The sequence below is a fragment of the Antechinus flavipes genome, chromosome 3 (assembly GCF_016432865.1).
Source record: "Antechinus flavipes isolate AdamAnt ecotype Samford, QLD, Australia chromosome 3, AdamAnt_v2, whole genome shotgun sequence".
Lineage (NCBI taxonomy): Eukaryota > Metazoa > Chordata > Mammalia > Dasyuromorphia > Dasyuridae > Antechinus > Antechinus flavipes.
In genome coordinates, this window is record NC_067400.1 from 358290847 (window position 1) to 358308475 (window position 17629).

The 17629-nt window shown below is 34.4% G+C and overlaps 1 protein-coding gene across 1 annotated transcript in view; it reads right to left on the minus strand.

The window, feature by feature from the left end:
* The window catches only part of NCKAP5 (NCK associated protein 5), a 1106193-nt gene that overhangs the window by 303637 nt on the left and 784927 nt on the right, over positions 1-17629 (minus strand). The window contains exon 7 of the mRNA XM_051985772.1: positions 4328-4477. Within this exon, the coding sequence (XP_051841732.1) occupies positions 4328-4477 (150 nt within the window). The remainder of the gene's footprint in view (positions 1-4327; positions 4478-17629) is intronic.

Below are 17629 nucleotides of genomic sequence, written 5' to 3' on the forward strand. Positions count from 1 at the left end.
TTTAAATAGATTTAGTTGGAGTTATCCTGAACTGAGTTGTGCACATTCTCATTTTCATCCTTTCTTCTAACTTGGTATTTTGTTTTTTGATATAACAAGTCAATAGTAGTCTGATGACATATGGATAATTGATTTAGAAATGACTACCATATCCATAATCATTTGTTTGTGATTAGAATATAATACATTCCACTCTGATTTTATTCAGTGCTTGCCATGCCTAATACCTCTTGACCCTTCCTCAAATATAATTGAGGTTTCTGTCTAGTCCATAAACTTTTGATTTCATTTCTTGGCCCTGAATTATATTTCCAATATATTTTTCATATTCTTCTCCTATGCCCACTTTTGCCCTGACATCATGGAGCATATGTTGTTTTAACTTAGAGGGTTTTATTGAGTTCTTTGTAAATTTCTCAATACCAATATACTCTACAATAAATGTTTAAGCAAATGCTGAGATTTTGTCCTTATGGATATTTTTACACCGTTAGCTTTGCAATCAATATAAAATGACCAAGAATCCCATGAAATAAAACATTTCATTGTCTGGATAATTAAAAAAAAAACTGTTTGATTCCTTTTTCTATCCTTCCAAGAAAGTCATTCTTTTACATAGCTCCAATTTCCTTCTAGAGTAATACAAATGAAGTAAGGAAGTTCAGACATTCATATCCTACTTCAAAATATATAATCTATATAACTCCAACTAGGACACTTAACACTTTTCAGATTCATTTTCTTCAGATGAAAAATGGGGATGAGTAGCACCTATTTCATAGAGTTTGTAGGAAAAACAAATTAGATCATAATACAAGGTTTTGAAAACATTAAAACTATTTAAAACCTAGTGATTATTATTATTTGATGATACTTCATGATAATGATGTCATTATTAATATGAGTCAGATCTTTCACTAACTGGTCCACCTACTAGTCACTGGACTAAGGCTTCATGTTTACACTACCACCAAGTAAGTTACTGGTTAACATAAAGCATGTTCTTTATGACTTCCTTTCCTACTTCATCTTCCTTCATCATAAAAGAAGAAGGGGCCACATAGAGCTAAGAGCAATTTTATATTTTTCTCTTTTTGTCCAAATAATTCCTCTCCCAAGGATGGGGAATGGTCTACTGGTTATAAGCTTTCCTACACTTGATTAGATTGAAAGGCAGGAAAAAAAAATCAACCTGCTCATGAATTAGGAGTGAAGTTTTACCAGTATGGTAGAATCTTTCTTGAGCTCTCATTCCGCTAATACACCTTTGAGAATGAAGTATCATCATCATTGCACAATGAAGAAGAAACTGAACCTCATGAGTAGGAAGCAACATATTGGAAAGAGCCCTGAACTTTGAATCAGGAAACCCTGTTTTGAAGTACTATAATATTTACCAGCTGTGTGACCTTAAGTAAGTCACTTAAGCTATTTTACCCTAAGTATAATCATCTGAAAAATAGGGATAGCATTTACTTTAGAGGATTATTGAGAAGACAAATGATATGATGAAGGTCAAGTACTTTGACAACTTCAAAACACCATAGACATATTAATTATCATTAATAAAAGTTACAGAATCATATGATAGCCTTAAAATTGAAACCATCTGTGTGATTCTTCCCTGAAAGACAGTAAGAGCTCAGTAACTGCTAATTTACTGACTTATTTCAATCCCAAAGGCAGAGAGTAGAAAGACTATCTAGAATGCCAGAGTTAGATATAGGTGGTTAATGGGGCAATTGTCTTTGTGGGTAAACATTTGTGTTTTCTTGTCTAAGTTTGGACAATCTTCAAGACTCAGAGACACAACCAGTTTCTGTTTCTGAGGTTGCTATTTTTGAAAACTGATGAAGACAAGTTCTCCAATCTGACATGGAGAAATCACTTTATCTGTTGAAAAACCTTTTACATTCTGCTTTGATATATTTTTAAAGTCTAACCCATATATATTGGAATTTTTGTAACATAAAGATTTTTTTTTGACACAGAACAGTTTTTTTAATCTAATTGTTTCAGTGACAGTTGCTAGGAAACTACATGATGCAAATTAGTCGGTAAATTTCTAACAGGTAGATACCGGCTAGCCAGGGGAGCTTTGTGTGACTTAGAGGCAACTTGACAGAAAATACTCATTGGAAAAGAACAATTATGGAGTTTTATTACAGACTAGCAACAGCATGCTACTATATCGCTTTTCATTCTCTTCTTGCTTTGCTACAATTTGGGAAAAGATTCAGGGGAGAAGAGAACATGGTGTTATTGTCTCTCTTGAAAAGGACTGCTAGGAAGGACAAATTAGACTATCTCTCTCATTAACTAAGAGCCTATGGAGAATGAATTGTAGGTTGTGATAATGATAAAGAATAAAGGCTAGAGGGAAGGCATATGCCTGGGCTTTTGATAACAAGCTGCTTTAAGCTCCTATGTTCTAGTACTATGTATATAAGGAAAAGGCTTTTGATTTAAGTTAAAAAATCCCGGATTGAATCTATTCAACTATGGGAAAAGGTAAAATCAGACTAATCAGTGATTGGGAACAGTTAAAACTAATAAGATACTGAAATAAACTTTAAATAATGCTATAAATTTAAATCATCCTTTTTACATCATCTTTTAAATATAGCAGCTATTTATAAACAGTTCTAAATTTATATTGGAATAAATGCATTAATAAAAGTCAAGCATAACTGGGTAAAAAGTCTACTATTCTCTACTATCACCTTTGAACACGACCTTAATATTTCCTTTTTATTCTTACAATTCTGTCATGTATGATACTTATATGCATTATATTTTCCATTTAAACAGTAATAATCATAACAGCCTATATTTTTATAGTTCTGAGCATATATTATTCCATTTGATTTTCACAACCATGCTGTGATTTAGTCAATATAGATATTATTGCCCCAATTTTACACTTAAGGAACTGAAGACTTAAAAATTTTAGTGACTAAACAATGGTCCTGTTTATCCTTATTCCAAGTTTATTATTCTTGTACTATGCCATAACACCTCTATAAGTAAGTTTCTAGAGTGCACTTGTGATAATTTTTGTCTCTGTTTATCCAAGATGCTAGTTATTCAAAGAGCCTTATTTACTAGTCACTTCACAAATCACAGAAACTCAAGCAGTTTTAAAGTAAAAAATAATGGGATTAAGTTACATTTACGAAGCGCTACAAGTCATTTTATGATGACTGATTAGGAACATTTTCCTACTTATACTTTTTTGGTCACATTTAACTTATATTTTTTTGGTCATTTTAACATTTTGATCATTTAACTAGTCTAAAAAGATCAAAAGAGATGAAACTGTTTAAAATGAGGGTGACAAATATCAAAGTGGATAAACTGGAAAGAAAATTTGGGGAAGGCACCTAATAGAATCAGAATGGGGGGGGGGGAAGCTGAGGCTGTAAGTATTATCTTAAGATTCTCTAAAAGTATCTTTCCATGAGCTGCTTGGGAAAATTGAAAGCTGCCAAAAAGAAGCCAACTTAATATAATATTCATCTTCACAGTAAAGGAATACGAGGGAGTTGAACTTTTTTTATTTATTAGCTGTTGGATCTTGATGTGTTTACAGTGGATATCAAAAACTAAACCTTTGACTTAAGATGAAAGGTCATCTGAGGTTAATACAAAGTCAAGAAATGCACTAGAACAAAACCAGTCAAAAACACTTCTATCTAATTCGACAGAGTACAACATCAATGTTAAGCTTGAAAGAAGATGAGAGGTCATCTAATCCAAAGACCCTTATTTTATAGATGAAGAAACTGAGGCCTAGAAAGGTCAAATGACTTAGGTCACATAAGTAATAGATAATTTGCAATTTGACTCGACTTCTCTGATTCTAAATTCTACCTTCTTTCTGCATTGTTATGTTGTTGTTAAGACATACCTCACAGAGTAAAGCTGGGCTAGCACATCTGATACAGATATTTCACAAGATTTTTTATTAACAACAAGAATTTGGGCCAGTCTTTCAGTTACCATTATCAATCTAAGCATTTAGCAATTAGAAATTCAGCAAACTGAAATTTTCAAAAGCATCGTCATTTGCTAGCTGAAGTGGTAATGATCTAAAAAGTCTTTAAATGAATTAAAATTAATTAGTACTTGCTTTTTTAAAAGTTGTGATTTTTTCATATAAAAAGACTGTTTCAGTTGTAGGAAAATTTCAATACATAAATTGGGAAATAATATGTAACATGAGTCTGTGTGAATATGAAAGGGAAGAGATTTACAACTCACTGCAATTCAAAGCCAGAAAAAGTAGAATCTTTTATTTAATGTGTGAAGTTGTTGTAATCCTTACCTCTAGAGCTTTCAATCGTTCTAATAGCAATTTGGTCTTTTCTTTCCCCTCATCTGTACTGCTGCTTTCACTCCTTGAATCCTCATCTACCACCATATGTGGATCTTCCAAATTTTCTTTGTGCTTCTGTTCTTCCTCAGATAGTTTTTCCTAAAACAATAAAGCACACATTAAGTGTTTGTTTGAGACAAGTACTGTTAAGTGCTGAGGAATGAAAGAAAAGTAAAAAGTTCTTCCAAGGTTCTCATAGTTCACTGGGGAGACATGCAAGCCAGATATATACAAAGTAAATTGAATATAATTTTAGAAGGAAGACAATAACCCTGAGATACTGGGGGCAGAAAAGTTCTCTAGAATATGGCTACATTTGATGTGAGTACTGAAGAAAACAAGGGAGACCAGAAAAAAAGGAAAAGGGTGAGCATTATAGGAATGGAAGTCAGCCAAGAGAGGAGGCACTGGCTCCTAAGATGAAGTGTTATGTGGGCATAATAGTGAGAAAATCAGTATTGCTGGATTACAGAGTATGTAGGAGGGAGTCTCCCTCTGTCTCCAGGACCAGCTGTAGGCCTCTTGATCTATATCTGGCCATTGGATTCTGGAGGGGAAAGCAAGACGGGTGACCTTGCCCAGTCTTTTCATCTAAATCCCAGTCACTTGCATGTCAGGGCATCATCTCCCTGATGTCGGGGTCCTCTTCAAGAATGAAGGATAAATAAAACAATAGAAAGGAGGAAAAATGTGAGAAAGATAGAAAATGATCAGGTTGTGAAGGGTTTTAAAAGAAAAGGGAATTTTATATTTCATCCCTGAAGTAAAAGAGAGCTATAGGAGATTATTGAGTAGGGAAGTAACAAAGTCAGACTTGGGCTTTAGGAAGATCATTGTGATAATTGAAGGCAATATGCACTGTGGGAGCAGAAGTTTTGAGCAAGAATTCCAATTAGAAGAATTATGAAACTGTCCCAATATAAGGGGATGAGAACCTGTACCAAGGTTCACTCAGAGGAGTGAAGGGGAGATTTGACAAGGAATATTAGATATGGGGGCGGGGGTGGTGGTGAGTGAGAGTAAGGAGTCCAGAATTACAAGCTGAGCTGAGAGCCTGAGTGATCGGAAGGATGATGATGCCTCATACAATAATAAGGAAATTAATAAGGCATGATCACTTTCCATAATCCCCACAAAAAATGTAAACAAGAACCCAGAGGTAAAGACCTTATATCATTCTGCAGTCTGAACATTCTTTAGTCAACTAGAGGCCAGGTTTGACTGGAAACATTTTCAATGTCACTTACATTATTAGCAAACACAATAGGTATCTCATTTGATCCCCCCTGACAGGGCAAGCTTGTGGGTCACCACCTTTTAATGCAGGTGTCTGCTCCCCAGCTGGAGAAGTGACTTGGTTAGCAAAAGCCTCAGGTAGTGTCATGCAGTTAATCCACTTTTATCCACACACTGAAGCTTACCCTTGAGCTGTGCACTAAACTGTAAAGGAAATAATAATAATAAAAAAAAAAATCTGCACCAAAGCTTTGATTTTTGAACAGCCCAGCTCCTCAAAGTGGGATCATTAAAGTCAGTGGACAACCAACCATTTAATTAATTTGTGGGAAAATGTAATATCATGAAAGATTGGGACTATGGTGATTTCAGGCTTCTGTGAAGGCTGAAACCAATTAGCTCCTTCAGCTCAGCAGAGCAGTTCAGAACTCTGCTCCCTACCTCCACTTTTGAGCTTTTTCAACACTCTAACATTTCTAGTATAGCCCTGGGGTGGCCATAAAATGTTGTTATTCAGTATTCCATCTCTGCTGGGTGTTTCCTTCTCTCCCCATCTCTGACAGTCCTCTGGAGCCTCAAGAGAACTGCTAATTTCCAGAGGAAAAGAGTCATAGAGATATCCATTCTATTATGACTTCTCATGCCTTTTGTAAATACCCCAGGGTCTCTAGCTACAGGGCCTGAAGTTATTGCCCACTAGTCACATTAACGTTAGATCCCTTTTATAGACCACTTTAATGATATCAAAGTGCTTTTTTTCATAACAGCTCTGGGAGATAGCTGTGTAACTGCCCCTATGCAAAAGTTTCCATGTTTTCATTGTATTTCAAAGTTTTCCATTCTTCATTTTTCAGGTGGGCTGAGATACTACTAATAGATTTATATCCCAAATAGATCAAAGAAAAGGGGAAAAGTACAAAAATATGTGCAACAGTTCTAAGAAGGGGACAATTGAGGGGAGGCCCATCAATTGGAATATGATTATGATGAAATACTATTGTTCTATAAGAAATGATTAGCAAAATAGTTTCAGAAAAACCTAAGAAGTCTTGATATGCCATCCAAATTTAAAACCCAGGATTTACCTTTGATTTATTCAACCAATGAACAAATTTCCCTAAATGTGAATACTCCTGAAAAATTATCCTTAATCCCTTAAAAAACAAAACAGAGCAAAAATCTTAATATACTCTTTCCCCATATCTTCTACTATTAATTATTATTCTAAGGGCTTCCTAGTCTATATCTTTAATCTGTCAGGAAAGTCTCTTCTGAAAATATCTACAAATATTTGTAGCCATTTTTATTCAGGATAAATAAAATGAACACAACCAGGAGAATATTTTACACAGTAACAATGATATTGTAAGGATGGTCAGTTATAAAAGATTAGGGATTCTGATCAAGGTAATCATCTAAGACAATTCCAAAGGACCTAGGAGGAAAATGTTATCTACTTCCAGAGAGAAAGAACTAATAGACTCAGCACAGATTGAAGCATAATTTCTCCACTTTATTTTCTTATTTATTTGATTTTCTAAGAATCATGACACGTGAAAGTTGAAAGGGACTTCAGAAGCCTTCTAGTCCACTTATTCTTGAAAAAGAACCCCAACTACAAAATACCTAACATGTGTTAGTCTCACATCCTCTGCTTAGATTTCCAACGAGAGGGAAATACATTATTTTTTGATGCAATCTGTCTCATTTTTTGGACAGATTGGAATAATAGGAAGATCTTCCTCGTTTTGAGTCACATTTGACTATAAATTCTAACTACTTTTTCTTTGCTTTACACTTGAGTCAAACAGATCAGCTCTCTTCCCTTCACCACTTGCAGCCTTTCAAATATTCAGAGACTGATTTCATAAGTCTCATCTAGTTTTCCCAAGATATCTTTATATGAGTGGATTTGAGGTCCTTTAATTTCAGTTCTCAATCTATAGTCCTGATTTGCCTCATCTGAACACCCTTCGGTTTAATAATATCCTTTGTAAATTATTGTTCCTACAACTGAACACAGTTCCAAATAAGTCTCCAGTTGTTAGATCATTCCATGGATGATTTGAAACCTGAGTAGATCTTTGAAAGATTGGTAGGATTTTGAAAGACTAAAGGGAGTGAAGTAATATCTTTTTTTTTTAATTTTTATTTAATAATTATATTGACAGAATCCATGCCAGGGTAATTTTTTTTTTACAACATTATCCTTTGCATTCGTTTCTGTTCCAATTTTTTCCCTTCCCTCCCTCCACCCCCTCCCCTAGATGGCAAGCAGTCCTTTATATGTTGGATATGTTGCAGTATATCCTAGATACAATATATGTTTGCAGAACCGAACAGTTCTCTTGTTGCATAGGGAGAATTGGATTCAGAAGGTATAAATAACCCGGGAAGAAAAACAAAAATGCAGATAGTTCACATTCGTTTCCCAGTGTTCTTTCTTTGGGTGTAGCTGCTTTTGTCCGTCATTTATCAATTGAAACTCAGTTAGGTCTCTTTGTCAAAGAAATCCACTTCCATCAAAATATGTCCTCATACAATATCGTTGTCGAAGTGTATAATGATCTCCTGGTTCTGCTCATTTCACTTAGCATCAGTTCATGTAAGTCTCGCCAGTTCTCTCTGTATTCATCCTGCTGGTCATTTCTAACAGAACAATAATATTCCATAACATTCATATACCACAATTTACCCAGCTATTCTCCAATTAATGGGCATCCATTCATTTTCCAGTTTCTAGCCACTACAAATAGGGCTGCTACAAACATTTTGGCACATACAGGTCCCTTTCCCTTCTTTAGTATTTCTTTGGGATATAAGCCCAATAGAAACACTGCTGGATCAAAGGGTATGCACAATTTGATAATTTTTTGGGCATAATTCCAGATTGCTCTCCAGAATGGTTGGATTCGTTCACAACTCCACCAACAATGCATTAGTGTCCCAGTTTTCCCGCATCTCCTCCAACATTCATCATTATTTTTTCCTGTCATTTTAGCCAATCTGACAGGTGTGTAGTGGTATCTCAGAGTTGTCTTAATTTGCATTTCTCTGATCAATAATGATTTGGAACACTCTTTCATATGAGTGGTAATAGTTTCAATTTCATCCTCTGAAAATTGTCTGTTCATCAATTGGAGAATGGCTTGATTTCTTATAAATTTGTGTCAGTTCTCTATATATTTTGGAAATGAGGTCTTTATCAGAACCTTTAACTATGAAGATGTTTTCCCAGTTTGTTGCTTCCCTTCTAATCTTGTTTGCATTAGTTTTGTTTGTACAAAGGCTTTTTAATTTGATGTAATCAAAATTTTCTATTTTGTGATCAGTAATGGTCTCTAGTTCATCTTTGGTCACAAATTTCTTTCTCCTCCACAAGTCTGAGAGATAAACTATTCTATGTTCCTCTAATTTATTTATAATCTCTTTCTTTATGCCTAGGTCATGGACCCATTTTGATCTTATCTTGGTATATGGTGTTAAGTGTGGGTCCATGCCTAATTTCTGCCATACTAATTTCCAATTATCCCAGCAGTTTTTATCAAATAATGAATTCTTTTCCCAGAAGTTAGGGGATTTGGGTTTGTCAAACACTAGATTGCTATAGTTGACTATTCTGTCTTGTGAACCTAACCTTTTCCACTGATCCACTAATGTATTTCTTAGCCAATACCAAATGGTTTTGGTGACTGCTGCTTTATAATATAATTTTAGATCAGGTACAGCTAGGCCACCTTCATTTGATTTTTTTTTTCATTAATTCCCTTGAGATTCTCGACTTTTTATTGTTCCATGTGAATTTTGTTGTTATTTTTTTCTAGATCATTAAAATATTTTCTTGGAATTCTGATTGGTATAGCACTAAATAAATACATTAGTTTAGGGAGTATTGTCATCTTTATTATGTTCGCTCGGCCGATCCAAGAACACTTAATATTTTTCCAATTATTTAAGTCTGACTTTATTTGTGTGGAGACTTTTTTATAATTTTGCTCATATAATTCCTGACTTTCCTTTGGTAGATAGATTCCCAAATATTTTATGGTATCAACAGTTATTCTGAATGGAATTTCTCTTTGTATCTCTTGCTCTTGGATTTTGTTGGTGATGTATAAAAATGCTGAGGATTTATGGGGATTTATTTTGTAGCCAGCTACTTTGCTAAAATTATGAATTATTTCTAATAGCTTTTTAGTAGAACCTCTGGGGTTCTCTAGGTATACCATCATATCATCTGCAAAGAGTGATAGTTTGGTTTCCTCATTGCCTACTCTGATTCCTTTAATATCTTTCTCGACTCTTATTGCCGAGGCTAGTGTTTCTAATACGATATTAAATAATAATGGTGATAGTGGGCAACCTTGCTGGGAGTGAAGTAATATCAAGAAGATAACATAGGCGAAGGTAGAAGCAGAAAAAAATACTGTTGTTAGAAGTGAGGAAGCCAATATAAATAGATTGAAAAACATATGTTCCAAGCAAAGAAATTTACACTTAATGAAGTAGGAATCCCCGGAAGATCTAAGAAGGAAAGTAATTTTCCAAGAAAGCACTTAATGGAAGGAAGATTAATCTAGACACAGTATGCCGAATGGATTGGAAAGGGAAGAACCTGTATTCAGGAAGATGGAATAGTGCAGTATTCCAGGCATGAGGTCATGAAAGCCTGGACTAAGATCATGGAATTATGAAGTAAAATGGAAAGAAAAAAAAAAAAAAGGAAAGGCTTTTAAAGGAAAAAATCAGTAATATTTACAGATTGATTGAATATGGAGGTATGTAATTGGAAAGAAAATAGGACTGAGAATAGGGATTTTTATGTGTGTCTGTACCCTCATAAGCTAACACAAGGTCTGGAACATAGTGGGTACCTAATAAGTGTTTGTTAATTGGTTGAATAAATCAAAGGTAAATCCTGGGTTTTAAATTTGGGTGGCCAGAATGGCCTGTGATCCAGACAAATGTCTGGGACAGTGCAAAGTTTTCTGGAACCTGGGGAAAGAAGCAAGGGAAAATACTGATATTGGATTTGTGCATGTTGAATGACATAAGCACATCTGAATAAAAATGGCTACAAATATTTGTAGATATTTTCAGAAGAGACTTTCCTGACAGATTAAAGATATAGACTAAGAAGCCCTGAGAATAATGATTAATAAATAGTAGAAGACATGGGGAAAGAGTATATTAAGATTTTTGCTCTGTTTTATTTTTCAAGGGATTAAGGATGATTTTTTAGGAGTATTCACATTTAGGCACTGTCTGAAAAAAAATCCAAGGGAGGAAACAAAGGAGGAAGCATCAACCCATTAGAAGGTGGAAACAGCATAGTGTGCTACAATGGAAGACAAGCCAGAAAGAATCAAGAAAGCACATCAACTGTTGCATTGAGATCAAAGGGCATGAAGAGAAAAGAGCATAAAATTTGGCAAGAAAAAGATTATTAATGACCTCCCAGAAGGCCATTTCAATGGATTTAGTGATATGAATAGGATCTTGATTGCTAAGGAATAGGATCTTGATTGCTAAGGATAAAGAGAGAAAAGATGGAAAAAATGGAAGATCGTTTTTAAAGCATGGATGTGAAAAGGAGATAAAGTATAAGGCATCTCTTTTAAAGAGAGCAGTAAGATCAAGTGAAGGATTTTGTTTCCAAGAGAGGAGAAATGTGTATATTTAAAATTAAAAAGAAAGGAATAAGTTCAGATCATGGCATCATGGATTTATAGTCAGGAGAGTCTAGATTTCTTTGAGTAAAACCCATTCATTTTATAGATGAGGAAATTGAGACTCATATAATTTTAGTGGCTTGATTAGAGGAGTCTAACTGAGGTCTTCCTGGCTTCAAGTTGGAGTGTATTTGCATCATATCATACTATTGGCCAAAAGGAAGGGGAATGTGAAAAAGAAAAGTCACCCAGGAATTGAGAAGGAATGGGCTCAAGAACATAGGAAGAAAGTTTGACAATTTATAAATTATAATACTCTGTGGTCATTTTCAGCCACATCTAAAAACCATTAGACACAGACAAAGCTCATTGCCATGTCCTCACTTTAGGAAATTCAGGAAATAATATGAAACACATAGTTTCATACTATTCCAGAACTAGTCATAAACCTTGTGAATGCATTGCCCTAGGCTCCATCCTAAGTAGTCCATAAAGAAAAGAAATGGAGAGATTACAAATCTTTTTAACCTCTTGTCCTTCTGCCCACCTTTTCAGGCATATGGCTGGATGAAGGATAGTGGTTAGAAGCAAAATTTAAAGTATATGTTTAGGTGTGAAAGGGAGGGCAAGAAAGAAATAAAATAAATGAGTGAGTAAAGGAGCACAGAGAAACAAAAAGGAGGGAAGAAGGGGAAATGGAGTGAAAAAATATATGACTAGCCTCTCTAAGCAAATAATGATTTATATTTTAGGAAGAATAATTGTTGAATTTATGTGCACATATATTTATATATTCACAATAAGCATGATAAGATTATTTTTAAAATTCCAATATATTCTATCTAATCACTTAGGTTATACTTTAATCAGAAACTAAATCACAATTTTAGTTCCTATGATAATTAATCACCTAGATAGTAGGTATGCATTCTCACAAACATATAACCAGAAATACATGATTAATTCCATGTAAAACATAAGTATGCTTAGCATACTGCTAAGAGAAAAAAATCATGGAAATGAAGTCAGGTTGGCTTTGGTTATTTCCAAGTGTTCAAGTGACCTAGTTTCATAGTTACATAATCTAATCCGCAGAGAATTGAGTAAAAGTAAGGCCAGTGTACTAATAACTTTCACTCTCTTCATATTTCATATGTGGTTCAGATCACTAGTTTGTTTGCCTCAACAAATATCAGCCTTTGCTCAGGAAACTAAGGATTTAAGAGCTCAGTTCGCATCCAAGGTTTAAATTGATGTTTTTTGTTTTGTTTTGTTTTGTTTTTCCTTGTAAGTATATAATGCAAACATCAAAATTATGTTTCTCATAAATGGTAAGTTGGATCATTATTCATTTACTAATGGTGGTAGAGTTGGAGCTCATCTTTTCTTCTCAAGTACCCTGAAATCAGCCAGCATATGGAAAGAGGCAACAATCAACAGTCAGCACTAGTTTAAAACAGTTCAGTGACAACAGTTGACAGATAGGGAAGCTTGGGTTACTCAGCACATTTCCTGATCAATAACCAGGTAGTAATCATTGTACCTATATAGAGTAAAGCACCTCTCCTATGTGTCACTCAGAGTCATTTTACTTATGTCAGGACCAGTTATTTTCCAGGCTAAGTTATCAAGGTAATAAAATATCTCAGAATGATATAAATAGAGTTCACAGATAGAATTCTGGAGTTGCAAGAGACTTCAGTGACCAATCCAATTCTTCCTATGCGAGAATTCCTGCTACAACATATGTGACAAATGGACGTGCAGTTTTTGCTTGAAGGTCAACAGTTAGGAAAAACCCACTACTAAGTCAAGATGTTAGGAAAAGTCACAATGTTAACATCCTCTTAACTCATATTTGATGTTGGGACAAAATGAGGCACTTAAAAGTCATTGAATGGCTAACAAAAAGGAAGCTTATTTCACTCTAACATAGCTAGTCTATGCAAATAGGACACAGTGGCATGTATTTTCTATAATGGAAATATTTAATAATTGCTTGTTGACTGATTGATTGTCTCAGATGAATCTGTGAACTTATCGATTTTAATGATGATGTGATTTATATGAAATGAGAAGAAATGATAAAGACCAACATCCATACATATGTCCAAAATGGATAACTCTTCTCCACATTCTCCTATAAATGCCATAGGAGAGGACAGAAGTTTCACCCAATATCCTGGGATGGAGGCTTTTCTTGACTTTTTTTTTTTGACATATCAGAGTACTGATGGAGCACTCTGACTGTCCCTCTTTTGTTTTACTTTCTCCATGGGACTGGCTCAACTCTTGGTAAAATTCTTTGATGGTATCTTTTGCTCCAGGAGATGCTAATTCTATATTTTATGTTCTTGTCTCTTTTCCCCAAAGACTAACTTTATTTCTCCTCATTAAATCTCTTTTCCCTCACTCGGTATTATCAAAGACTCATATAATTTTAGAGTTCAATTTGACCTCTGAAGCCATTTAATCTAACCCTTCATTTTACAAATGTCATTTTCTGTCTGAAATATCTAAAAGCAATAGAATTAAGCACAAGTTAAACAAAGGACTTCCTAAATATTCATTGGATGATATGTACATGAATTTACCTAAATCACAGAATGACAGCATGTTATTGCTGCAAGGTATATGTGAAAGGTATACACACAGCTTCTCCACACCTCTACCCAAGCTCATTTTATAGGTGAGGAAAATAAGTTTCTAAAAGAATAAATGGCTACAAGTAAGTGACAGAACTAGGAGTAGAAACCAAGTTACTTGACCTACTATCTAGTAATCTAATCACAAAAATATTACTTCCCACAATCACCCTCTAAATCTATTTGCTTAAAAAAAAATCAAAACCCATCATAGTGACCAAATTTCAAATAGAATCTGATTTTCTTTGGTTACAGTCCCGGATGTGAACAAAGAAGTAGTGGAGACATAACTAATATTCCATTTTCCCCTTTCATTACTTCTCTAACTTTAAATACCTTTTTAATTTTGATCATAGATGCAAAGTTTTACTAATGGGGGACCTGAGAAGTCTTCATACCACTTAATAATGATAAATAAACTTGGACCCAAAATGGTTAAGTAAGTTGTCAAAGTTCACACAGACTGCAATTGGCAAAAAAATCTCTAATACTTTGATGACAAATCTATCAATTTTTCTATGGTGAAATGTTATGTTAGCAATCTGTACAAAAGGGATTGTGATACTAGTTATATTCAGTGATACTGAAATGAAGTAATGTGGATATTTTACCCAACATTATGATGAAAGTCTACTGCAAAGGTTGAAGTAGAATTCCAAATATTTGCTCCTTGAGCCTGATGTCAAATCTAATGAACAACATTTTAAAGAAGAAAACACATGAAAACTGAGGCATATCATAAGTTCCATTTCTTAGGACATACCTTGGATGATAGGAATACTAATGATGTTAGCTAAGGATTTTATTTTAGAATATGGCAAATCTCTCAATATCTCTCTCTGTGTCTCTGTCTCTCAGTCTATTAGTCTCTCCTCTCTCTCTGAATGTCTCTCTCTCTCTCTCTCTCTCTTTCTCTCTCTCTCTCTTCTTGTCTCTTTTTATCTCTGTCTGTCTGTCTGTCTGTCTCTCCCCTTGTGAATAAATAGTTTTGATCTTAATAATGAATTCTACTTAGAAATGTCTGTACTTCATCAAGCAAAGAACTATGCCCACTGGGAACATTTCTCCAAAATCTGATAGACTTTTTTTCTACCAAGCTGGGTTTTTTTGGGGGGAAGGGGAGAGAAATCAATGCTACACCCTGACAGCTCTCATTGAAATAGACTTAAGAAACCACTACTACTTACCTTGTTACCAATAACTGAATTAATTCACAATGGAAAGGCATAGAAAAATCTAAGCTAAATGTGAACTTATAGGCCCATATACTGCCTGACAGTCACTGACTGGGCATTGGCTGCTTCCATGATTTATTTACTCATTTGTTTTCCAGTAGTGGGGAGGGTGTACAGAATATATTGTCACTTTAGATAGCACTTCAGCAAATACCATAACAACGTTTGCAAGGATAGCTGGCAGCTTTTGTTCAGCAGTAGCATACTAAATTTTGAAGGGGGAAAAAGAAGAGTTCGATAAATCAGAGGATTTTAAAAGAACATCCCAATTTGTTCAGAGTCTAACATTACTACTGTCAGGCAAAACATATAAAACTCCCCTTTTTCATTTCTGGATTTGACTTACAAAGTGAACTAAGCATACAGTAAAATCTCCTAGATTAAACGTGTATGATGGATAAGAGAAAAAAAAAGTGTTTTCTTTATTTCTCTAATATGAACCCATGACCACTGGCCTATCAATCTAAATCTACTACACATTATTCTTCACTCAAAATGCTTCTTAAATATTGCAGGCTATCTTCCATATTGAAAAGCTCTGCAGAGTTACATTAATAAATTTTCAGACGATGCTTTTATTGCCTGTTCCATCTATCAGCAGCATTTATTTCCTTTGAAAACGTTCAATTCCAAAGGCACTTTACATAAAGGGAAACTATACTGTGAAATGAAGTTCTGTGAACAGTTGAACCCTAATCCTAATTAAAGGTATGCTCCAGGTGACTGGACAGCTAAGATTAGGACAGGAAATACAGTATATATTTTATATCTTTAATGGCTTTTTCAACAAAACCAATGTCTGAAGAGACATACATTAATAAGAATTTGATTGTTATTAGGAAATCTCAAGAGTTAATAATTCAGACTCCTACAAGTCTGACTTCCAAGCATAGTCTACTGCATAAAATCCCCTGAGAAATGGAAATTAATTAAGGGAATTTTTTGCCATTTCTGAAAGAAATCAAAGAAATTTGAGAGCATTTTAAAGTTTGGCACAGATCTATGAGGCAATGGACATTGATGAATGAATTGACAAGTAACTTATTAAGTCTTATGTATATTATAAGGCTACTAACAGAGGTTGACTTCCTTTTTTAGGACAATGCCTTAAGCTACAGTGGCTAAGAGTGAACAAAATCTGCATATTTGGAGGCCAAACACTTAGCATTCTGCCAGAGAACAATTCTAGATTTATTCAAAATTGAATGCAACTTGATCTCTGTGGAAGAAACTTCCATTTACAGTTAACACATAAATGAGCCTTCACTGTGTATATAGTACAGAGATTTTTTTTTTCATAAACAATCCAAATTCAGTGTAAATTTTTAGGTTCATTTCACTCAACTTCTTCTGGTAGTCACTAAGTCTATCTTTGTAGTCATTTTAATTTAACAAACCCTAATTAAGTACTTATTTTGTTCAAAGAACTGTGCTGAGGAGGATAAGATAAAACATTTTTATTCTTGCCTTCAAATATCTTACAATATCTAAGAATCGTGGGTGATTTCATGCACATAAATAATATATGAGTCAGGATACAGTGAGAGGCAAGGGCAGAGTGCTACTACAGAACTGAAGGAAGGAAAAAATCCCTTTTTTGCTGTTGGCAATTGGTTTGCTTTCCTAGACCATGAAACCTGAATTGGACCTGTAAGAAAGAAAGAGTTATAAGAAAAGGGATTCCAATGTATCAAGAAGGCCAAAGGAAGACAGAGATGAAAGACTGGAAGGCAAGGTTTGGAAACAGTTAAGTAGTCAAAGAGGCAGCTGGATGGTTCTGTGGATAGATATCTAGTTCAGGAGTCAGGAAGACCTGACTTCAAATCTCATCTCACACACTTACTAGCTGTGTGACTCTAGACAGATCATTGAATCTCTGTTTGCCTTAATTCATTTAAGAATTAAGTGGGAAATGGTAAATCACTACAGTATCTTTGTCACAAAAAGCCTATGGACAGTATGGTCCGTGGGGTCATGAAAGGTCAGACACAGATGGATGACTGAACAACAAAATAGTCAAGTTAGACTGAAGAAAGTTTGCATGAAGAGGCATATTATAATAAGGCTGGAAAAGTAAAATAACACAAGATTATGTTGAATTTTGAAGACTTTGTTATGAAATTTGCATTTACTCCTTTAGGTAGTAGATGCTGTATTTCTCCAACTCCTCTCTAAATACCTCAAGATCATACCATTTCACTTCCCTTTGTAGTTTAAATACAGACTAGCATAATTCCACATACACAGATTCAGATTCAGTGAATAGTTGCTAGTGATATAGTTGACTTGAGATAACATTAGCTCCATGTTTTTCCTTGTGAAAGAACATAAAACTATCAACACATTTAATAGTTATTATGATCAAATGTTACTAAATGTTTTTTAAAGGACAAATGGGTAAATTCACAATAATTATAAATAGGCTATAAATAGTCAGATTTGAGTTAGGAAGATCCGACTTTC